This window comes from Calypte anna, chromosome 2 (assembly GCF_003957555.1).
Source record: "Calypte anna isolate BGI_N300 chromosome 2, bCalAnn1_v1.p, whole genome shotgun sequence".
NCBI lineage: Eukaryota > Metazoa > Chordata > Aves > Apodiformes > Trochilidae > Calypte > Calypte anna.
Window position 1 is genome coordinate 124,658,098 of NC_044245.1, and position 25,445 is coordinate 124,683,542.

At 37.4% G+C, this 25,445-nt stretch overlaps 1 protein-coding gene across 1 annotated transcript; it reads left to right on the forward strand.

Annotated features, from left to right (window-relative positions):
• The first annotated feature begins 1,398 nt into the window (after positions 1–1,398).
• ATP6V0D2 (ATPase H+ transporting V0 subunit d2) lies at positions 1,399–21,089 on the forward strand. The gene is made up of 8 exons (XM_008506409.2): positions 1,399–1,593; positions 7,957–8,128; positions 9,793–9,971; positions 12,631–12,710; positions 14,473–14,550; positions 18,748–18,924; positions 20,294–20,371; positions 20,892–21,089. Exons 1-8 carry the CDS (start codon positions 1,464–1,466, stop codon positions 21,051–21,053), a joined length of 1,056 nt encoding a protein of 351 aa, XP_008504631.1. The 5' UTR covers positions 1,399–1,463; the 3' UTR covers positions 21,054–21,089.
• The last annotated feature ends 4,356 nt before the right edge of the window (positions 21,090–25,445 follow it).

Here is a 25,445-nt window from a genome sequence, read left to right on the forward strand (position 1 = left end):
GCACCTTGTGCCTCATTTTATGGCCTGCAAAGCCTTCCTTGCTGTGCCAGCAGCAAGGCGGCATAGACAGCAATCACCTGGTGAGTACCAAGCTGTCACCAGTCTCTCAGCTCCTAGGGTAAGGGAGAAAGTCTCACAGTCACAGCAATGTCCCCACGGCTGCTGACTCACAGCTCTTCCTGCAGCCACATTTCAGCACAAGGGATCAATATAAAAGTCAAGCTGCAGGTCTTCAGCTGACACAACTCACCACACGTGTTCAGAGAACTGAAAATGGAGTCTGAGTGTTGAGGTGTGGGTGGCAGACGGCTGTTGCAGTTTCTGTTGTTGGTGTTAACTCTCCAGCCATGCAGCACTCTTCAGACACCTCCCTGCAATGTCACCGAGCTCCAGTTAACTACATATCTAAATATCACCTAGTGTGCAATAAGACTTAGCCTTCCAGCAAAGCTTGAAGAGATATGTTGCATTATGCTAGTGAATTGAGGGAGAAAAAGGTCTTTTAGAATTGATCACGGAAGCGTAGCTCTTTGAACTCTCAGCTTTAGGGCACCTAAATCTGAAAGGTGACACAAGAGTGTCACTGATAGTTAGCAGTTTCAAGTTTAAATCGAATAAAAATCAGCAGGTCTAAAAAGCATCTAAATTTGCATTACTAAAAGCAAGATTCCTACTTTTATAATTTTTTTCTTTTTTTGTAAGAGGAAAGTAAGAGTTATTTCCACATCTTACTGAACATAAACAGAGTATTTTCATTGGATCTTGAACAAACTATAGGTTTGAGGTAAGTTCTGGATGTTCATTTTAAAGGCTAATGAAAAGCAAATCTGTCAAAGACCTTTCACCTATGGGCACAATAGTGTTCACTGTAATTATTAGAAGGATCTTAAAAGTTGTATACATATTTATTGATGGAGATGAGCAGCAGAAAATTTCCAGAAATCAAAAATGTTAAAACCCCAAAGGGATACAGAAACACTAAGAAAACATCTCTACAAATGTTGAATTGGCTATATCCTACCACAGCTCACAATTGTAATACAGAATTATTTTTTCATCAGGTATTCACAGAGAACTTCCTGCACAGAATACATTTCAGAAATGGGAATACGACACTGAGTTTGTAATAAGCATTCACATTTTCCAACCAGGACAGAGCATTCTTTAAGCAATAGTTAAATCTTATACTTCCTTTTTTGATTCTCTTTCAACAGTAATAGGTTCATTTTCTGGCTCTGACAGGAGGGAGTTGGATTTTCTGAGTGGTCATTGTGTAAGCATCAACTATGCTGGAATTACACTGGTAGTAAGGAACAGGAAGAAACTAGTTGGTAAAAAACAATCATAGGCTGGCAGGAAAGCAGTGACTACTTGTCACTCCTTCCAAAGACAAGGAGAGCACTTGGTGTCAGACTTTCAGTACCATCAAGTATCCATTAGAGAGATTAAATCTCCTTTTCTCCATGCCGGGATATTCAGAGTTCTACTTCAATGTGGACCATGGCTACTTGGAAGGTCTGGTCCGAGGGTTCAAAGCAGGAATCTTGACAAGTGCAGACTACACCAATTTAGCACAGTGTGAGACCCTAGAAGGTAAGTCTGATGGTTTATTTTATTTAGGAAGAAATGCTGTTGCTTAGACCTTTGAAGTGGGGAAGGTAGAAGAGTGAAGTACTGAGAGCTTATCTTAAGAACCAGAGATAACTCTGATGTCCTTTGAAGAACTGCTCTCATGTTTAAGTTAATAGCTTTCCACAGAAATTACCCTAGGACTGTACAGCTGTGATTTGCTAAGCAATCCAGAGGATGGGATTTTCTAGTTTTCTGATAAGGTCTGGAAATCTCATCCATAGAGTTCCTATGGAGATTGGTAAACACCTCACAGATTTTAGCCACACCATAGAACTGTTAAAGTATAGAAGTTGCATATAATTTCAGCTAGATAAAATAGTTTCCAAAATCTTATTAAAAGCTTACCTTTGGCTCTGAGTTTCTCTATAAAATACATAATTTTAGTTCTTTATTACTTCATGAGTTCTGTGGTACTGGGGGGCATTCTGTTTACCAGGAAAAGAAAATTAGACTTCACAAAGATAAAACTGAACTATTCTCAAGCTAAAAAAAAAAAAAAAAAAAAAAAAAAAAAAAAACTTTATTCAAGGTGACTTTGCCACAGTAATAAAGAGAACACACATTAGTTTCCAAAACAGCTTTCTGTGGCCAAGACTGGTCACAGCCTGATGAAGACAGAGTTGCACAAAGAATCATATGACATATCTTTAGACACTTGGCAGGAAAAAAAATACAATAGAAAAAAAAAATCACCTTCTAAAGGAACATAAAGTTTCTTTTGCTGACTCCAAAACAAAAGCTATGATTGTACATTGAAGTAATTTCTATAACATGCACTATCTTAGATTAATTTGAAAAATGAACAAGGAAAAATAATAAATTCACTCTGTTTTTAGCATCAGTTTCTTTGTGTATGCAGTAATGGATCTGGGGAAATCAGAAGTGCAGAACCTGATTATTTCCATATACAATGTTTTTTTGAAGCTGTCATAAACTATTAATATAGTAATATAATTCTGGGAATGTTACTTGCCAATCATCTTGCAGATAAAAACATTTAAATAGATACATGTAGCTATCTATCTGTCATCAGGATAAACTTCCTCTCATAATAATCAATATATATAATCAATAATATATATATAGCCACTAATAACAAGAGATTGTCAGTCTAGTCAATGGGATCTAGAGATTATTCAGATGACCAAGTGAATGTACCTACCTCAGCTGGTAAGCTGGAGAGCTGTATCACATCTCCTTTTCAAACAATGGCAGCTTAGACACCCAGAACACATGTATGCACTTACTCTGAAAATTCAAATCTATTCCTTATGACAGCTGGATAAAATCAAGTTTCTGCTGCTTATTTGTACCAGCAGCTGTGATCTATGCAACTTAAAGGTTCTACAGACACTCCTGGTATCATGGTTAATTATTAAATTCAAAAGGTTTTGTTCCGTCAATCTACAGACTTTCATACTTGTTAAACCTTGCTCTTACTCCACTCCATCCTGCAGAAAAACTCAAGAAATAATGTTACCAAAGGCTCCATGAAGAGAAAAAAACCAGCACAGAAATTCCTGGCTATTTCCAAACAAGAAAAAAACATACAGGTTTAATTAGTTTTGGAAGCATACGAGAAAAAATTATTATCCTCATCCTTCCCAGAAGAATACTTGCTCATATTAAGAGCAGTTAAGAAAACTAAATCTAAAGAAAAAATATATCTAAATTTCAAGTAATGCAACAAGGATCCCAGTTATTTAGAACCAGGAAGTAGTTTTCAAACTTTCTGAGATATATAAACCTTCAACATTAAAGCATTCAACAGATGTATGGATCACAACAGAGAAATAAAATTCTTTTCAAAGAAAGATTTATTATAGGAAGAACAATGACCCTTTTTTTGAACCTTCTTTCTAAAGTTCATTCAATTTTAGATTGCAAATTATTTCAGCAACAAAAGTAGCATCCTTCAACCTGCACATCTCTACTACCCACGATCTCTTTTCTTTTTCTATGTTCAGCAACAGCTCTCTCCATTGCAACCTTTTCTACTTCTTTTAGACAGACCAATTTTCTAAATAAAGCAAATGTATTTTTATAAGGAAAATATGAGAAGTATTGGATTCATACATGAGGCTGAATACACTTATCTCACTGTACATACAGGAACTTCCACCACAACTCTACAGTGCACCAAAACCACAGACCCTTACTTCTAAAGTAAAAAATAGAGTTTTATGAATACGTTGTATTTTGTTTAAAATTACAAGAACCAGCATATGGATTTGTACCGAAGTACAATTGTACTTGTCCAACAATGCCCTTAGTTCATGTCTTCACATTAAAAGATAAATAAATTTACCCCATTCTGTATTCTGTGGTGTAGCATCACACCACAAAAGCTGGCCTCAGTTAAAAATATTATAAATATGCTAAAACAAACAAGCAGAAACAAAATCAAAACAACCTCAAGTAGCCCATAAATAGAATTAAAAAGACCTTTTAATTTCAAAGTGGTTTTGATATCTCTAGAGGGGAAACCATAATGTCAGTACAGGAGAACCACAAGAAAAACTATTGGTTAGTGTTTTCCATCTGCTTGATAACCACAGAAAAAGTGTAACAGCGAGAGGGAAAGAAAAAAAGGAGGATGATAATTGACATATGATACTACTGTGTCCTCTAAATTCAGGGCCACACAGAGAGGAGAAGAGGATTTCAGTTTAACTTAGGCATCCTTTTGGGCTTGTTTGAATTATTATAATTTCCTCAGAGCTACCTTTTGGGCAGCAGCACTGTCTGAGACTTCTGCAATATGGCATGCTAAGAGTTTGACTCTGTGTGAACATCTGTTTCAGGGGAATGTGATCCTCAGTGGAGCCCTGCTAATGCTCTTTGAAGTAGAATATGAAGGGGTTAAATTCAGATCTTCATTCTCTCTTTGCTTCCCTGCATGATGGAAAGACTACTCTGCTCTCTAGAACACCAAAGAAGGACAAGAAGTCCAGCTCTGCTTCCAATGTCATTGAAATAAATTCTCTTAATTTGCCAGAGCTGGGACACCTCAGCACCCAGTGGATGAAATGAAACTGAAAAGTGGGAGTAGTTTGCTATGATAATGAGGAGTCAGCCAAGACTCATGTGCTTGATGAAGAAAAGGAAGGTTAATGCTGTGTTTAAGTTCTTATAATATTCTTTCTGATTAGCATCATTCCTCTCTCAACTGCATTCATCTTAAACAAGTCTCCTTCTGTGCAATTAATGTGATGTTAATTGTGTTTGGTTGCTGGTCAATTGTGAGTAAAATAATGTGATTTAGAATCACATTATTTAAAGTCATACATTGCCTACATATGATATTCCTGCATAAAGTTGTATGAGGAAATAGATGATGCAGACGGATGGCAGTAAGGCTGACAGCTAAAATGCAGATACTTTCCTTCCTAGGAAACTCATGAACAGGCTGAAGAGCTCAGGGTCTTGCGTAGGTCTCCAAGAGCTCCTGAGAAAAGGAGAAGTTGTTGTCACAAAAATGTTTGGTCAAACAGGAATGTCTGGAGCCTCTGTGATGCTCAGCCATCTAACTCTTCCAGGTCATCAGGTTGTGTTGCTAGCACAAGTGTGTGACTGTACTGGTACCCAGGTCTCACTTAGGGCAACAGCCAAGAAAATATCATTCAAGATCAGTAGAGCAGTCACTGAGCTGCACTGCATGAACTCCCACATGGTGTGAACTCTGATTAAGACACTCCGGATTGCTATTGCATGGCATTGAAGCTTGTGAAAGATTATTTCCTCAGTTGTGTTATCTAAGACTATGCAATAGGTTTGAATATTGTTTCTTACATACAAGTAGTCATGCTGGCATTTATTAAAACATTTAGAAGAAATACTTCTCTAAAGCAGACTCTGGAAATGGCAGGGTCATAAATACACTATTTCTGGGCATATAATTTCCTTCATAGATTTTGAGAGTCATATGGGGCTATTTAATGTGTTATAGCTAATATTTTTCATGCTGCACATTATGACATGGATTTTGAAGCCACTCCGTCAATTAAAGAACTGAGGAAGGCAACACAGTCTTGTCAAATTGCTCCCAGTCAGGAAGGAATTGAGAAAAGCTGGAATTCAGCTCTATGCATGTACTGAGGTACTATTATTTAATCACACCATATGCCATATATTTTTACCTTCTTTCCAATAAAAAAGAGAAAGTAAAAATAATCCGTGCTCACAGGAAATGTGGATGTGATATGAAAATAGTGATTTTTTAAAAAGTTGTTCTTACATATTTAGACTAATTTCTGGCCATAATTCTGCATTTTTGTGTATCTCTTAACCTTGTTTGCCTTTCTCTCTTTCTTGAAGTAAGTGGGTTTCTTTTGTTATATTTGGATTCTCTTTCTTCTTCCTACATGGTAACCTGTACTGAAACCATGACTATTTCTTAGTATCTGCCTCTGACCACTGGAAAACCAATTACCTCAGCCCTCTTTTAACAGCTTTGTGATCACCTATATAGTTTTAGGAAGCAATTAGTTTACACTGGGAGCATAAGTTCAGTCTGTTGCAGGAAGATCTAAAGAAATGCTAATATTTCCAAAGTACTAGCTGAGTAAAGATGTCCTATCCAAGGATGAGTTGATGTGATTTGATGTGGATTTGATGGATGGATCATTCAGTGGGTAAGGAATTGTCTGAATGGTTGCATCCAGAGAGTAGAAGTCAATGGCTCAATGTCCAGATGGAGATCAATGATGAGTGGTATCACTCAGGAGTCTGTGCTGGGACCAGTACTGTTTAGTATCTTCAATATCCCACAAAGACAGTGGGGTTGAGTGCACCCTCAGCAAGTTTGCAGATGACACCAAGTTGAATGGTGTGGTTGATATGCCTGAATGATGAGATGCCATCCAGAGTTACCTGGACAAGCCCAAGTGGGCTTGTGAATCTCATCAGGTTCAACCCACCAGGAAACCTCTGGTATCAATGCAGAAAGGGAGATGAAGGGATTGAGAGCAGCATAGAGAATGACTTGATGGTACTAGTGGATAAAAAAGCTGGACATGACCCAGAAATGTGCACTTGAAGCCCAGAAGGCCAAGTATATCCTGGGCTGCATCAAAAGAAGTGTAGCCAGTCAGTCAAGGAAGGTGATTCTGCCCCTTTGCTCTTGTGAGACCTCACATGGAATTCTGTATCCAGCTTTGGAGTCCTCAGCACAGGGAAGGCATGGACCTTTTGGAGTGGGTCCAGAAGAAGGACAAAAAATAATCTTGGTGTGGACAACCTTACTGAATACAGTATAGAGGATACAGTATATTGAATACAAGGAGTGCTGATGTCCTTTTCCATAAATACTAGTTCAGATTTTATCTGGAAATCTAATCATTAGATTAGAACCATTAGCATTGTCTCAGCCTATAATTTACAGTAGTTTTAATACAGCCTTTGAACATAATAATGCAAGATTACAGGGGCTTTTCTAAAAGGAAATGTTAAACTGCTTTGACTACCAAGAACTGATTCAAATCCTTTTTATCTCATGGTGGAAAATGGCTAGCAGAAGGAATTTATCAAATGAATTCCTTGATATTAAAAATGCTTCTTTCAACTTTGTTGTCTAACCAACACATTTTCCTCAGTTACCAAGGTTGGTAGCTCAGACAGAAATTGTCACGATAACCCAAGTTTCTGGAACAGCTTCTTAGGATTTGGTAGTCACAGCCATAAATCATACAAAGCCAAACTAGAAATGCTAAGAGAGCATAAAGTTGCCCTTTTAAGTGCTCCACTGCAGAAACCATTTGGAGCCCAGAATCAGAGGCAGGCAAGATGTGTTTTCCTCTTCAGGCAGCCTGATAACATAAGATTATAGTCTTACTTGAGATTTATCTGTTTCACATGAAAGTTTAAGATTTTAAAAGAGTTAAAAGATAATTCCTATTGATGCATAACAGTCCATAGAAATACAGGAGACAAAGTATGTGTTATATTATGATGGTGCAAGAATGGGGCCCTGAATTAACCAGAGAAATCAAAACATTGAACAAACCTTACTGAGAAGGGGCTCAGGACAGCAGTATTTAACATTGTGTCTGGTGTGGCTGGAAACTAAAGTTAAATGAAACTTATGAAAAATGTGTAAACTTTTTATGCTTTCCTGTGGCATGCCTCACTGGTAGAAGGCAGTAGGAATTTGCAGGAATTATGCATTTATGTCAAATCTGTGGCCAAATCTCTTCAACAGAGTATGAGCAGACCCTTAATGTGAAAATATAAAGTTAGAAACTGACATTCTAAAAGCTTTTTATTTGGTTTGTGGACAGTGTAATGTCAGTTTATTCTCATGATCTTCCTTGAATTTAATTTCAGATCTAAAGTTACATCTACAGACTACAGACTATGGCAACTTCTTGGCTAATGAAACTGATCCTCTCACTATTTCCACCATCGATGATAAACTGAAAACAAAACTACTCACGGAATTTCATTACTTCAGAAACCATGCTTTTGAACCACTTGCCACTTTTCTGAATTTTATCACGTAAGTAATGTTACCACAGAAGTTACCATATTGACTGAAAGCAAAAAGTTACATGTTAAAACAGTGTAAGTTTTTTATTAATGTCAAATTTCTTTACTACTGCAACATTTACATACCTAATTTGCTAGTATAAATTCTGAAAATATTAAAAAGTTGATGTCTTTGCAATTACTTATTTTAAAGAACTTGAGCAGGGGTTTTTTTCTGCATACAATGACAGGAGGAGTGGTAGAGATTGCGAAAAATGGTTATAATTTTCAAACATAATTTTTGTCGAAGAACTTGCAAAACAGGTTTGTGGTGGTAGCCTATGCAAAATTAGCAATTTCATCATGCGCAGGGCATTGATTTAATTCCTAGGGATGTGGCAAATCCTAAACTTTTTTTAAAGAGGGAAAGACATTTTTATACACTTTGAACCCTTAAACCAGAAAAACTTGATGTTGTGTACAATAAGATCCTTAGATTTTTAAAACTGATGCTTAGGTTTTTTTAAAAAGTGCTGTTTGGTGCCAGATGAAGAGAAAGTTGTGATCTCAATACATTTATAAACAGATAAAACTTGTTGATGAGTGGCTCAAACACCATTAAGAACAATAATCTGCTTTATAACAGTGTAATGACATGGTTTACTGAAATGTCACAAGGATATTTAACCTAACTGTTTGCCCCCCTTGATCTTAACATTTTTTTACATTATAACAAGAACACTAGAAAGCTGGAGGAGAACTTTTTACAAGGGCATGTCGTGATACCATGAGGGGAAATGTTTTTAAGCTGAAAGAAGGTAGATATAGGTTAGATACTAGGGTTAAATTCTTTAGTATGAGGGTGGTGAAACAGTGGCACAGGTTGCTCAGGAAGGTTGTGGATACCCCCTTCCTGGAAGTGTTCATGGCCAGGCTGGATGGGGCTTTAAGCAACCTGGTCTAGTGGAAGGTGTCCCTTCCCATGCAGGGGCACTAGTACTAGATGATCTTTAAGGTCCCTTCCAACCCAAAACATTCCTATGATTCTAACAATGCAAGCTGAAAATGGGCATCCTCGTTTTAAATAGCCCAAGGCAAGAGCTTTCATGTTTCCATATCACAAAAAAAATCCTAGCCTCTCTGACAGTAACAGTAGTTAGAGGTTGATAGAAAGTGTCTACTGAAAAATTTTAGTAATAAAGAAGAAATCTGAAAATCTATTCTTAGCTTTCTCATGAGAGGATGTTTAAAGTTGAGTAAGAAGAAAGCCCTAAAGCTGGTCCACCTGCATGAACTCTGCAGCTTAGTGCAGAGGTTCACATGCACTTCTTCTCTGTTAAGATGCTCTGTATGAAATAACAAAATCCTGAACTACAGAAGATGATACCTCAGGTGATTTCATACCAGTCATTCTCACTTCTTACAGCAAATCTACATTTTGCATCATTATGCTTATTATATTCATGTTTTAGTTTACCTTTCTTTAAAAGCATCTCTTTTCCTAAGCAGTCATGTGGTTTAAAACTAGCACTGTGTTACTTGCTATTGAAAAACCTCTGATAGTTATTTACGTTACAGACTTTCAAGTACTTGGTTATTTATGACTTCAGTATTATTACTCATTTCCAGAAAATCTTGAGTTTGTACTGTAATTCATTGTGAAGGTAAACATCTTTATTTTTCTTTCAAATACAGATACAGCTATATGATTGACAACGTAATTCTTTTAATAACTGGCACGTTACATCAGCGGCCTCTTGCTGAACTTGTTCCCAAGTGCCATCCACTGGGATGTTTTGAGCAAATGGAAGCAGTCAGCATTGCCTCAAACCCCACTGAGCTGTTCAATGCAATTTTGGTTGACACACCATTAGGTAGGAACACTGAGTTATTTCTTATTTCCATCCTGAAACTATTAGTTCCGTATTCTTTAGAATACCAGAGATGGAGCAATATGTTTTCCACTGGATATGCTGCATTTTGGTAACATCAAAGATGAAGTGTGGATCAAGCACTTCTGAAGTAGCACTCAGGATGTTTTCTAGTAACATTTACTAACAGTTTCTATAGCAACCTTGGGTAGCAGCACAAAGAAAATATGCTATTCAAGAAACGTAATTGATATCTTTTATACCAAAAGTAGCCACTGAACTAAAGTTTTAGTTCAACACCTGCATCTATAATTTAAAAATGTAAGATGAAATCTTGCCTACCCCTCACTAAAGATAAAGAAGCGGTCAGTTAGTAATAAATATTAAATGCTGCTTTAGAACACCCTTGGGATTTGCCCATGATTCAAACACAAAGAAAATCATTATTTTGAAGAACTAAGCCTAAAAGCAAAACAGAGTGAGGATTGGGAATGTTGCATTCTGAAACTGAGATGAGGCTCGGCTCAGTGTCCTGCAGCAGCCAACAAGGTCAAAAAATAACAAGCTGTGGGGCAGTGCTGGGAAGGCTGCTGAGAATAAGCTAGATGGATTTGAACAGATATGAAAGTACTGTGTGCCCTCATTTTTAGTACTATGACTGGATTTCGTTTCTGCTTCTGAAGATGGCATGGTGGGTTGGCACGAGAAGGCAAAATTGCTCACCCCCCCCCTTCCCCCTTTGCACAGAAAGGAGCAAATGGGAAATGGGGAAAGGAAATTGTAGGATGAGATCACCTACTAAGTACTATTGTAGGCAAAACAGATACACTCTGAAGAAAAACAGCTTGATTTATTCTTGATTAATACTAATATATTTAATTACTGATTCAGGCATTAGGAAACAAACAAACTTCAAGGAACAAAGGGAACACACTTAGGGAAAGCACCTTTCCTCCCCTCCTTTGCTCCGGACTCCTCTCCTTTGCCCCCAACTCCTCTCCTTTGCCCCTGTGATCATGGCAGGTTACATGCAGTCACTTTGGAGGCACCATGAGCGACGCAAGGAACGGGCAGAGTTTACAGACAGTACATGGTGGTTTCTCTCTGCTGCTCCTTCCCCCTCACACTTATCCTCTGCTCCAGTGTGGGTTCTCCATGGGCAGCAGTCACTCGCCTCAGAAGCATCTGCCCCAGCACTGGCGCCTCCATGGGCAGCAGGCAGTACCTGCTCCAGAGCCATGGAGTGGCTTCTCCTCCTTATCTGAACTTGATGTTCCTTCTGATGTTTCTCAGTTTATTCCCCTCCTCCTCCCTACATCCTGCATTTTTTGCCCTTAAAAATATATTTTCCCAGAGGTGTCACAGATGAGGCGGAGGGGCTCAGCCATGCTGTGCAGAGGGGGGTTGGTTGGAACAATCTGGAAGCATCTGGAAGCATCCAGCATGGGGCAGCCTCAGCCTCTCCTCACAGAGCCTGCTCTGCAGCCCCCGCTGCCAATGATGGGGCACTGACACCATACAGTGAAACCAGAGAAGGTACAGAGCAGGGCAGCTAAAATGAACATGGGGAGAGACCTGTGGTGTGTGGACAAACTAAAGAGGATTGACTCCACTTTGGAGAGGACAGGGCTGGATGGCAGTGGTTTGTCCACAGTGGGTGGCAAACTGTTGCTTACTGTTGATGTTTGCTTTGGTTACCAAACCAAATCCCATCAGAAAAATAGTTTTAAAACAGGTAAAATAAAACATCTTGTAGTAAATTCATGGATTTTTTTTCTTTGTTAAAAAAGTTTGTAAAAGCAGGGAGTAGTCTCAGATCTTTAAATGGATCTACAAAGACATCCTAGAAGGGACTATTAGGGCTATATCCTCTACTCCATTCAAAATCTGGATGCTGAAGAGAAAGAAGGGAAAAGCTCACAAAACAGGGCCAGGCTCCCTTGTTTTGTCCAAATACCATCTTTCACTGCCACTGTTTGAGACAACACTGTCATTCAGCACTGGTCTGCCCACTGGCTAAGCTGAGGAACAGTGAGGGATGGGCATACTTTTGTTGGTTATGAATACAGCATTTTTAAGTGGCCCAGCTGCATGAATGAAATTCATCCTCTGCCTCCCTGTTCAAAAGCTTGCTCTTTAGCCAGTTCAGCAGAGGAACTGGAACTACCGATGTCCCAGCTCAAAGCTTGTGCCCCTGTTGCAACTTGTGCCCGAGTTGCAACCTGTTGCCTTTCCCCCACTACAGACATGCTCAAAGAGGAAGAGGGAAAATAGGAAAGAGGATTCTTAGAAATGTAGAATATCTGCATGATTTAAGAGCAAAATTATCTTTCATGTTCCTCACTAGAAAATCTCCCTAATGCCCAAACCATATACTTTTGAGAAGATTAGGGCTTTCACTAGCATCTCCCATCTGATTCTCCTGGAGATGGGGACTTTGGCTGCAGCACTGATTGATTCCCTTCACATCAGATTCTCATTAAAAAGCAGAGAGTAGGAGGATAAGGGGAAAATCAAGAGGATTTCTCTTCTTCTCTATCAGTCTTCCTTGTACAACGGAAACCTCAGGTTCTTGCTTGCACACTGATGAAAGGCAATAGACAAGAGATGCATATTATCATCAAGTAGATTTATACTGCAAAATAACAAACTCTGTTTTCAGCTGCTTTCTTTCAAGACTGCTTGTCTGAAAATGACCTGGATGAAATGAACATTGAAATAATGCGCAACAAACTGCACAAGGCAAGTTCTTGCAATGTAAAGATAATCTTGTTTTTTTTTTTTTTTAAAGTGTCTCAGAAAAGTTCAGTATCTTAACTCTGCTTTATGGATGGGGAAACAGAAGCATGGTGAGATAAAGCAAGCTGTCTAAGTTCACCTGGTTGATGACAAGTCCAGGAATCAAATCCAGCTCCTTACACTTTTACTGCACTGTTTGGGGATTTTTTTCATTTTTAGGTCTGCATCTAAACTCTAACATCTCATTAATGAAAATGCTTTAGATGCCAGGCTAATATCCAGATCCATTTGTTTATGAATAACCCAGTTATCTACCAAATGTCATGGTATGAGCCTAGACAGGTTTTGGCTAGCATTTATTTTTATTTATAAGAGGGAGTTGTGATTTGAAAAGGTCTAACTGCTTTGAATCTAGGTAATGCTTTTTTACTGAAAGGCTTTGTTTAATTTTCATTCCTTTAAAAATTATCTTAAGCATTGCTACAGCACACTACTGTAAGGACAGAGATCTAACATGTGCCTTGCATTTTCAAAGTATTTTACAAATATTAGCACACAGGTCAAGACTCTTAGGATGGTCTCTTTAAAGGCTGTACATATTTCATTCTATTAATGGTTCTGCCTGGCACGTTCTCTCCAAATTCTTTGTTACTTTTATTTCACAGTGAATTCCCTCTACTTATAGTGATCTGATTGCTTTAGATGGGTAGAAAAAAATACTTCTGTTTGTCTTACAAATGATAGTTACAAATTTCCAAGCCAATATTTGATTCTCAAATATTCTACAATTTCCTCTCATTTAAAACAACATCAGTTATGCCCAAGTATTTTAATTCTTTCACAGTATTAATAAGCTAGACTCTAGACTCTCTGATTTGATAACATACATATTTGATTCTTACATCCTGTGTGCATAACCATACACTTATTAATTCTAAATTTTTTCTTCCCTCTCTTTTAAGTCTCAAAGGGGTCATTCTGCAAAAACTTCTGAATTATTAATATATCCTCACTCCTTTGCTTCAGCTGTCAATGTGATCAATTATGTTTCAGCTTTACTATCAGATAGCAATGTACAGAACCTAATGCAGAATCCATGCAGCAGATCCTCCTTGAGAAATCTCGACTTAAAATTCACTTACTTGCTTAGCTAGTGACAGTTTAACAAGATTGTGTAAAGTTGCACCAAATGCACTCTGATAACATGAATGTTCCATGAAGAAGAAGGGTGAACAGCATCTTCGAGATATTCAGGGTCCTTCCTGCACAAGGCCAGAATTCTTAATAAACCAGAGAGCTCTGCAGACCAGTATTACAGAAGCTTTGTCTGCTGTTCTGTTCTAATCCAGGGTTTAGGGTAGAGCAGTAGGGATTACTTTGCATATCCTCATAGTGCTGGTCCAACAGCTGTGGCATATTCCCAAATCCCCTCCTCCACTTATAAATGCAGAGCTTCCTTCAGCCATCTGCTTATTATGCAGTGGAAACTCAATGGAGCTCAAGGAATTCCTTCTTCAGAAATCAAATGTAGTATTTGTCCTATAAAAATTTTTTAAACATTTGAACCCAGATCACAGTAACAGGGCATTTGCATATTAATATTTCATCTTTCAGTCCAGCAAAATAATTAAGAACATACTTGAATTTAAATTCATAGGTAGAATTATCATAGTTGATGGAAGTATTTTAAAATGAAGTTCATGACTATGTGCTGTGCTGGTTCAGGTCTAAGGAACATTTAAAATATTTCTCTTCTTTCATATAGTCTTATCTTGAGGCATTTTATAAGTTTTGTGAAAAACAAGGTGGTACTACAGCAGAAATAATGAGACCGATTCTTGAGGTAAGAAAAATACAGTCTTTGGAAATGAAAATCCTCCACAATGTTTTGTAATTATGTCACTTTGTTTTTTTCCCCACTCTTTCTCTCTCCATTTGCAAAATTATCTACCAAATGTTTGCTTCTCTTCTGAATAATAACTGTTTTTTTTTAAATGTAATGAAGACTTTATTCTAGGATGACTTTTACCTCCTGACTTGAGAAGCAGCTAGTTCACATCAGTTATTATTTTTCTGTAACAGAGAGCAGAACAGAATAAATAGTTCACTAACCTTAAACTTATGCCCCTTAACATTTTTCTGTATTATGTAGAAAAAATAAAAAAGAGGATTGTTCTTACATCTCCTACCTCAAAATTAAATTTGGGATAGCTAACATCAGCCATTACTGCATATTTACTAATCAATCTTTCAGCTTCATGGAACTATTATGCTCATTTTGTCTCCTACTAAAACTAATAGTTGAAGTTACAGTTGAGTAATCTTTGCAACTAGTGTCATGTGTCCAACTTTCTATGTTTTATTTTTATCCCAAGTCAGAAAAGTTTAATATTTATTTTTTCAATGTACAAAATTCCAGGCATCCTCCTCCCCAACGCATCCCTGCAGCAGGTAGTGAATGGTATTTTTTCATCAGTTATTGTAATAAAAGATGCATAAATTTCTAAAATTGAGTTCTAAGCATTCTGCTCTATTTTTTTTAAATGGTTTATCACAGTTCTTTGCCGAGTTTGAGAGCCAAATCACCCATTTTCTTCCAGAAGTCTTTTTTTCTGGTTAAGCAAAACATACACCCTGGAAACTGAACAAAACTCACTGAGCTCTGGTGACATCAGGCTCACAGTTTGCTTTATAAGTATGAGATAATAACCCTGGGAACTCACCACTGAATAAAGAGTGAGCCTAGATTACATCTTACAAAAACAAGTGTCCTGAAAGGGAATTTAATTTCATATCAACCGAGTCATAATATTTCGATGTATGTTCTAAAGAAAATTTAAATTGACCAGAAATAAATTATTTTAACTCTTCCTTTCTGAAAAATAAGAATGAAGAGATTGGCTGGCAAAGGTAAAGACATTTCAGACTTGAATCAGATTTTTCAGAAAGTTCATTTTTAGCTAGAAATTCATGCTGAGAGCAGATTACTTGTAACATTAGTTTAAGCATGTTTTAAAATTCTCCTTAAAGTGGTGGCAACAGTTTGGCCTATGATAAGCTGCTTTAAAATCCCTATCTAATATTAATCATGTAGGAGGATAAATTTTCCTGTAGAAGATTTCTATAACAGTTTAATAATCTGAAGAAATGCACAGAACAGATTGCTGATGGCTGAATTCACAAAGGGCCAAAGCTTAATTCTTCAAATGAATACTTGCTATTTATTCTGTAATCTTACAGATAATACTATCAACTTGACCATATCAGCATGAGGCTGACATAGTGAGGTCCCCACCTCCTTGACTGCCAGTCAGGGTGCCAAAATTTCACATTACAAGTACTGACAATCTCCCTTTCACCATGGACAACAAACATTGCATGTTTAACCCTGAAGCTGACCAGAAACTGCAGTTTCTTGGTACTGCTGGTGCTGTATCTGTTATTAGAGCCCCATGCTAATTGTCAGGTAGCAGTTCATAGAATCATAGAATCATAGAATCATAGAATCATAGAATCATAGAATCATAGAATCATAGAATAGACTGGGTTGGAAGGGACCTCAGAGATCATCGAGTCCAACCCTTGATCAACTACCGCCACAGTCACTAGACTATGGCACTGAGTGCCATATCGAGTTGCTTTTTAAATATCTCCAGGGACGAAGAGTCCACCACCTCCCCAGGCAGCCCGTTCCAATGTCTGATCACCCTTTCCATGAAAAAATTCTTTCTAATATCCAATCTGAACTTCCTCCGGCACAATTTAAGACCATGCCCTCTTGTCTTACTGAGAGTTGCCTGGGAAAAGAGACCAACCCCCGCCTGGCTCCATCCTCCTTTCAGGTAGTTGTAGAGAGCAATGAGGTCTCCCCTGAGCCTCCTCTTCTTCAGGCTGAACAGCCCCAGCTCCCTCAGCCTCTCCTCATAGGATCTGTGTTCGAGTCCCTTCACCAGCTTGGTTGCCCTCCTTTGGACCTGTTCGAGGACCTCAATATCCTTCTTGAACTGAGGGGCCCAGAACTGAACACAGTACTCAAGGTGTGGCCTTACCAGGGCTGAGTACAGGGGAAGAATCACCTCCCTGGACCTGCTGGTGACGCTGTTTCTGATACATGCCAGGATGCCATTGGCCTTCTTGGCCACCTGGGCACACTGCTGGCTCATGTTCAGCTTCCTGTCAATCCAGACTCCCAGGTCCCTTTCTGCCTGGCTGCTCTCCAACCACTCTGTCCCCAGCCTGTAACGCTGCATGGGGTTGTTGTGGCCAAACTGCAGGACCCGGCACTTGGCCTTGTTGAAGCTCATCCCATTGGAGTCAGCCCATCTCTCCAGTCTGTCCAGGTCCCTCTGCAGAATCCTCCTGCCTTCCAGCTGATCAACACTTCTCCCCAGCTTGGTGTCATCAGCAAACTTGCTGATGATGGACTCAATCTCCTCATCCAAGTCATCAATGAAGATATTGAAGTTCACCAAAAGCACTTAAGAAATGGTCATCCAGTGATTCCACCTCAAACTGCAGCAATCAGATGGCCCAGGTTCACCAAATAAATGCTTCATGGCCTTTCTCACTGTGTAGAACCTCATGTGCCAATAATTTGATGCACTGAGAGGTCAGCATGGATGGGACCGAACCCACAGATTTCCTCAAGCTGGAAGCTACCAGAAGTAGGTTCCAAACCTGCTAGCATTAGTTGCATTTCCATCTAAGCATGCTTTTTTCCACAAAAAACCCAACAAATCTGACAGCTAGATTCTACGTGGCTTTAACAAATTAAAAAACTGAAGCAATTGTCCTTCCAAAAGAGTTCCACTAGGGCTGATATGCCTATTTATTAGTAAGGCAAGTGAAATTTGTCCCTGTTATTCATTAGCTAGAAATCTTTTAAAGCACACTTTTTTTCTTCTCATTATTTCTCTGTTGTTTATTCATTTTCCTTGCTCTGAAGTCAGTGCCAGAGGGCAGCTGGGTCCCTGTGTTACAGTGTGTCCCAGCACACAGGAGTAGGATCTATGAAAATGTGCTTAATTGCTAAAGTTATAGAACTATGTTGCAATTGCAGCCTTATTATTAAACTGAAAAGAGTACCTTTCTCTTAAATACAGTTCAAATATTCAAAGCATAAGAAATTTTGCAAGCTTCCTAAAATGCAGGTGTCTTCATTTGGAAGATTTTCCTGTATGATCCCTGCAGTTAAAAAGGGCTCTGCTGTTCTTGCATGAAATTCAGTAATAAAGAAAACCGTAGTCAATTAGATGTCAAGACAGAAGAACATATCTAAATCAGACAGAATTCAGTAAGATTATTTTTATTTGCTGTTACCTTTTAAATTCATACTGTAAGAATGGCAAGTGAAAATTTGTCTTCTACAACCTGTGATCTAGGCATTACAATGACTTTCAGTCTACTGCTGCAGGGAAAATACAGACAGTACAGGCATCTAAACCTGGCAGAAGAAATATAACTCTATGTGTTAAAAATTAACATTTTTTTAAACACTTGAAAAATATAACTTTGCATGTAAATATCCCACACAAACCTTATTAAATTAGTGTTTTAAATACTTGTGTTCCAGAATTACTTTTTTGCCCCACGATTTTCACTCAGTCTTGACTCTTAACAGCACTGAGTTACTCCAGGAAGTGCTATTGATTTTTGCCCCCTTCCTGTATTATTATTATTTATAGGAGTGTAATTTCATAACTCTAGTAGGATTTGTGAGGAGATTTTTTTTTTTTTTTTTGCCAGCATCTGGATAACTCAATAGGGAAATAAGGAAGTAGCAGAGATAATATTTTAGGTATAAAAATCACAGAATAAAAGCCCTCCTTGCAAAACATTGTTTGATTTTCTAGTTAAAATTTAACAAGCACTTGCAGATATTGATTTACAATTTTTAAAATAAGGTATGCTTCTAATGCTTTGAAGTCTACCTTTCATTTTTTTTTATTTTTCATACTTTATGTTACAGAAAAAAAACCCCCACTTTAGTTCAGGATGAGATCTCTAATAACACCTCTTTATTCTTTGTTTTGCATTTGAGTTTGAGGCTGACAGACGTGCCTTTATCATCACCATTAATTCATTTGGCACTGAGCTGAGTAAAGATGACCGAGAGAAGCTGTATCCAACCTGTGGAAAACTGTATCCAGAAGGTTTACACCTCTTGGCTAATGCAGAAGACTACGAGCAAGTGAAGAGTGTTGCAGATTACTATGCAGTATGTAATCTAATTCCCTAAAAAAAAAAAAAACAAACACCAAAACAGAAGAAAAATATTTAACATCTTTAAAAGTCAGCACACTTTTAGAATATTTGCATAAGTTAGAAGCATTTTTGAGAGAGTTTTTTCTATCAGCAAAGGTAGAAAAGTTTCCACATGGATGTGGAATCAAAGGCCTTTGGTGTAAAGACATATTACCACCTTAGTGCAATACAAAGTGCTTCTTACAGTGATATTTCAATAAGACCAAATCACATCCTAGTAAACACAACTTTTCCTACTTCATTAATCGTACCCAAATTGAGTTTCATAGTTTCACAACTGTTGTCTGCAAGATTTGAGAGCAAAGTTGTAAGTAATTTTAAAATGAGTTGACTAAACAGTTGATGTCACAGATGAACCCAAACCTGACTTATTACTGGTGTACTGTAAAAATGCCCTTCTGAAAAGTTTCCTCTAAGTGACTGATGGAATTAAAGAAGTAGATTAAGTTGTTCATTCTGACGTGACTATTGAAGATCAATCAGTATACAATAGTTGCTCTATGAATTAACTGTGGTACTCTGATCACGTATAATATTTAAGCTACTTCCAAGTAGGCACTCAAAACAAAATTATGTCTGTTCTACTGCTTTTTCCACAGAAAAAACAAAGCTGCAAATGCACATCAATTCCTGTGCATAAGCAGAATGTCAGGAGCAAGTGTTACCATGTCAGTGTGGCATAGAGCAAGTCTATTCATGAGTTGATGGGATATTTAGATAAATTTGGGAACTGTTGTACTACACCTATACTGCACTGCTACAGTGTACCAGTACACAGAGAACCAAATTACACAGAAATGTAACATGTAAGAAAGTAAGTTAAATATACCTGCACAGAATATTCCAGGATAACATATAAGATTAATAGATTTAGATACAATATTAACATAGGTAAAGTAAACCCAGCTGACTACTGGAAATAAAATAAACAGCCATGTGAGGATCAGAGTTCAGAGTTTTGGCTCTGTTCACAGCTCTGGCTCTGATGGATAGTATTTGTACAAGAAGTTCAGTGCTCTCTGTCCAAAGGAGTAAAAGGTCATATGTCATTCTACAATAAGTCTCTTTTAGTGCCTTCAGTAAATTACTTTAAATTACTGTAAGTTGTAGGGAATGACAGTGAGAAATACAAGAACAAACGTGACCTTTCTTTTGCTGACTACATGCTTTTAACTTTTGATTTATGTAGAACTGTAATTGCTGTATGAGTTATTCTATAGAGAAAGATTACTTAATGTAGATTAATTAATAATGTAAGGTATCTGTGCTGCACAGAATGCAAAAATACCTTATTTCCATTGGTTGGGTGTCTGTGCTTTTAGGAATACAAGGCTGTGTTTGGAGGTGTCGGGAGTGGCACTGGAGAAAAGACACTGGAAGATGCATTTTTTGAACATGAGGTAAGCACTTCTAACCTTAAAATATCAAAATGAAAGTTACCCACCTGGAGTAACATCTAAAACAAGAATGAGGTACTACACTTTTGATTCTACTGAACTGCATCACTCAGTCCTTGCATGCAAGAACACTATTTTTATGGCTCTAAACATTTGGCTGAATTAAAATAAATTGGTTTACCTTTTTAAATAAAATAAACCCATTCTTTTGAGGACTAGTTATAGAACTGTCAGCTCTGACAGCCTGTCCAAAAACCATCTTGTATAACCTGCTGAGTGAAATATCTTTGAATAGTCTATTGAAGGTGTTTCACCACTTCCTTTACTCATCAGTAATACAGCTGTGGTCTATTACTAAAATTAATCCAGATATGACATTTCATTTACAGCTATACTTAAGACTCCTCAATATAGTCATGGTTCCAAAGTTACAGAAAAATATTGATCATAAATACTATCATATAAAAATCACATTTGCCTTCTTTAATGTTCTATTGTAACATTTGATTTATCTTTTCCACAGGTAAAGCTGAATGTACTTGCATTCAACAACCAGTTTCATTATGGTATATTTTATGCCTATGTAAAGCTAAAGGAACAAGAATGCAGGAATATTGTATGGATTGCTGAATGCATTTCTCAGAGACACAGAACCAAAATTAACAACTACATTCCGATTTTCTAAATCTGAGAATTTATAATCCTTTAATGCCTGAAAAGATACATTATTTCAGAGAAAAGAAAAAACCCTCTTATTTCAAAAGTTAACTCTTACCAAATTATATTTACCAAATATAATTACCAAATTATATTAATGATCTTGCTTATATAAAGCAGTGTAAGAGAAAGTAATGTAATTAGAGATTTGAGTACTTTCTAAGGAAATATAAATTAGTTCATTTATAGATTTTGTTGGTAGATTTGTTCCCCACTGTGCCCATTTTAATCTAACTGATCAATAAAAACTCCATGCAAGATCTTACATCCATGTTCTTTCTCGTTTTGTTTTTCTTTTTGAAGTAACCTATCAATGACATTTGAAAAGCTCTTTAATGGCTTAATTTTGAATTAAAAGTTTTCTCAAATGGCCAACAAAATCACTACTTCAGTCTTAAATTTATGGTTTTCTTCATGGCATACAAAAGTGTTTGAAGGACTTAATACACAAATAAGAGGGAATCTTTAGGGTTACTCTGAGATTCCCCTTAAGGAATAGCAAGAAAGAGCTTCCTGAACCCTTTTACAGTGAAACCTCTCTGCAGCTAAATTCAAATGAGTAGTTTCATGTCCATGAAAATGTTTTCACTTAGGCCTTTATGGTCATGTGAGGAGAACAATCATAGAATCATAGAAGCATAGAATTGGCTGGGTTGGAAGGGACCTCAGAGATCATCAAGTCCAACCCTTGATCCACTACTGCTGCAGTTACCAGACCATGGCACTGAGTGCCACATCCAGTCTCTTTTTAAATATCTCCAGGGACTGAGAATCCACTACTTCCCAGGGCAGCCCATTCCAATGCTTGATCACCCTCTTCTAATATCCAACCTAAACTTCCCCTGGCACAACTTAAGACCATGCCCTCTTGTCTTGCTGAGAGTTGCCTGGGAAAAGAGACCAACCCCCACCTGGCTACACCCTCCTTTCAGGGAGTTGTAGAGAGTGATGAGGTCTCCCCTGAGCCTCCTCTTCTCCAGCCTCAACACCCCCAGCTCCCTCATCCTCTTCTCATAGGGTCTGTGCTCGAGTCCCTTCGCCAGCCTGGTTGCTCTCCTTTGGACCCACTCCAGGACCTTGATATCCTTCCTAAACTGAGGGGCCAAAATTTTTTTAAAAAGGTCAATGGGTCTCTGACCTACTCCACAGCAAGACAAATACCTCTTCCCAGCACACAAAAGACACTGTCTTCATGTATGCACTAGGGAATATTATGAAACATGAATGAAAATACCAGCCAAGTCTGTATCAGTTTTACATCAGACACAAACAACACCAGCTCTGAGCTATTTGAGGACCTGGCTAAGACCAGTAACTAAAAATAGAGCAAACAGTTGAAGTCAGATTCTAGCAGGACAAGATTAATTCTGCTGAAGGAAAAGGAAGGATTTTGAAGGCCTTATCAACATTCTGCCTTCCTATTCCATTTAATACATTTTCCTTCTTATCTCTGAAACAGGACATACTTTGACTTTTTGCACGACTTCAATTTTAGGCTGCACAACAGCAAATCTCAGTCTTCAGCTGACTGTGCCTCCAGTAATATGATACAGAAATAAAATCCATATCCTGCTGAATAGACAGAAGAATAAAATCTGACGTCATCACTTCAGAGTTATGGAAAATATTCAGGAATCATGGTTTTAAAAACTGAGACGTAACATAGCTCTCTCTCTAATATATACAAATGCATATGCTATGTACATAAATTATAGAAAATATTACAACTTTTTATAGCTAAAACCACAGTTCCTAAATTGTAAATGTAAGCAAGGAGTTACATCCCAGAGCATTTCATATTGATTTAATAGAGAATTGAGAAAAATCTGAATATTTTTCTTTACTGTGAATCACAGGGAACCTTAAATAATTACTTTTAAAATACTTTCAGAGAGTCTCATTTAAAAATAGTTCAGTTGGAATTTGGAAAAATTGACTAAAATTAAATTGGTATACAAGAAAATAATACAAATTTTATCTCTCTATTGAGGCTTTTTTGTTTAGTGTATCCAGTGATTCAGAAGACAAACAAACAAACAAAAAAACCTGAACTGTAAGATTTGTGGATTGCAGTTTCACTGTGGCATGTCTGTTTGCTTCCTTGCACTGCTTTTACTATCTAGCATTTCTCAATTTTTGTTTTCCAGTCTAATACATGATCAACACTTTCCAGTTCACTCCTGTTTCACAAATTGTATCACAAACTGCAATGAAGAAAGGAGTAGGGCTACACTATAATAAATTTGCATTTTTCTATATTTAGAAATTTTTTTTGCATTAAAAAACTTCATTGTGAGCAAGTGAGGAACAAAGTCAACTTGTCTGGGACACAGAAACTGAATGCAATTCAGCACACTGCATGAATACTTTCTGTACTGATAAATCAAACTTCCCTACTTGAACAAAACATATCAGCTGGCTTTCTGCCAAGAATTTTCTGAAGTGATGTGAAGGGGAAAGAATCTTTTCTCCACCCTAAATCATTCTGTGCCAGGGAAGATATGCAGCTGCTATTGCTACAGTCTGTGGATACTGTTGGCACAGAAAGAACAGAACAGGAATTGCAGCTTACATGATTGTGTTGTCAGCAGAACTGGTCTTTAGGCTATGGAAAGGAGAGCACCAGTGTTGACTAATGTTTTTTTCAAAATAACTTTCTAGATATTTTTGAAGGACAGGATGTACCAAGCATTGATTTTATTCAATTTAAGAATAAGCAGAGAAGTGATGGAATAAAAAAGAAACCAGGGCTTCAAAGTTCTAAGTTCTCAAACACCTCTTTTTTTCTTTAAATAATGTAATTTACAACACTCTCTTGTTAGCAAATTAATATTCATGTATACACAAATATATAAAAAAAGATACTATCTTCTATCATCTTGACCAAAATCATAAAGCAGCAGCCCAGATCACAGAATCACTCCTATGGCACTGTTAAGTTCTTAGTGATAATACCAGTTTGTAGGACAGGGGAACATGAGGCAATGAGCTACTTCTCTTCTACTTCCTCTCAAGCAACAGGAACTTGTGCTCACACTCAAATGGCTCAGACTATTCGGACACATTTGTTCAATGTGGTTATACTGCCTGTGGCTCCTCTGCCTGTGTCTTCATTGAGAAATGAAGAGCAGGATCAGGAACGAGCTCCTGGTGAGCTTTGAGAGCTGTAGATCTTTGTTTCCCATCACTTGCTTGGGCTTGAAGTGCTTGTCATCTGCTCACAGAGAGGGGAACAGCAATGAACTGTGGATGGACAGGACTGCAACTGCAGTGTTTGAAGCCCTTCCAATGCCCAGACCTTCCTTTCTCCACAAATGATGATTGGCACCCCTGTTAGGAACTGAAATATTATAGGGCTGACTCACATCAGAGTGTGGTTCTAAGTCAAGCTCTGGACTCACAATCACTTAACAATAGCCAACTCTTATTCTGGTCCTGTCAATTCCAGCATGACTTTCAGGTAACAAAAAAACCCAATCCAATACTATACTTTGCTTATTCTGCAAATTTATAGATATTAAAGCTAATATTATGTAAATATCTTTCATACATAGTAATACAATGCTTTCTGGTTTTACCAAGCATGCTTTTCATAAATATATATAAATATGCAGAGTTTATTTAGCACTTCAGCAACTCTACTGAAGATCAAACAGCAAATCCAAAGTATGTGAATGGAGTGATAGCTGGACATAATCTGGATTTGCAACAGAAATATAAAGCTGATGCATGTAGATGACTGTGATAGTTTAAAGAAGAGATAAGACAAAGTCTAATGATGTGCTGGACAACTGGATTGCTTTTCCAGAAAGTGTGAAGAAATTATGTAATCTAAAACACAGGCAGGGGGAAAAAAAAAAAAAAAAAAGGTCATAAATGTCAATATCTAAAAAGTAGTTGAAACAGTTTACATGACACAAAAACTCATCTCAAACACACAGAAAATAATTCAATAAATTGGGATTTCTCCCAGCTGAAAAGCCATAATATGGGATTCAAGCAAGACAAACCCCTCAAAGAACCCAGGTGAAAGTTCTCATATTGATGACATAGTGAGAAACATTTGACTATTTTAAATCCATATTTATTAGGACTTTCAATATAAAAATATATATAAATTCCTGCTCACACACATAACTCAACTGGCAGTATTATTGCAAATATTATGGATGTGGAACACAGTCACAGATAAACCCATCTTAGTGTGCAAGCCAGAAAAATGTCTATTAGTTTGGAGCAAATCCAAGAGTAAAAAGAAAAACAAATTGCTCTCAAATACGGAATACAAGGAACTCGACAATTCTTTTACGCATTACTTAACAAAAATATACTCTATGAAAGTTCATTATGTGTTCTAACT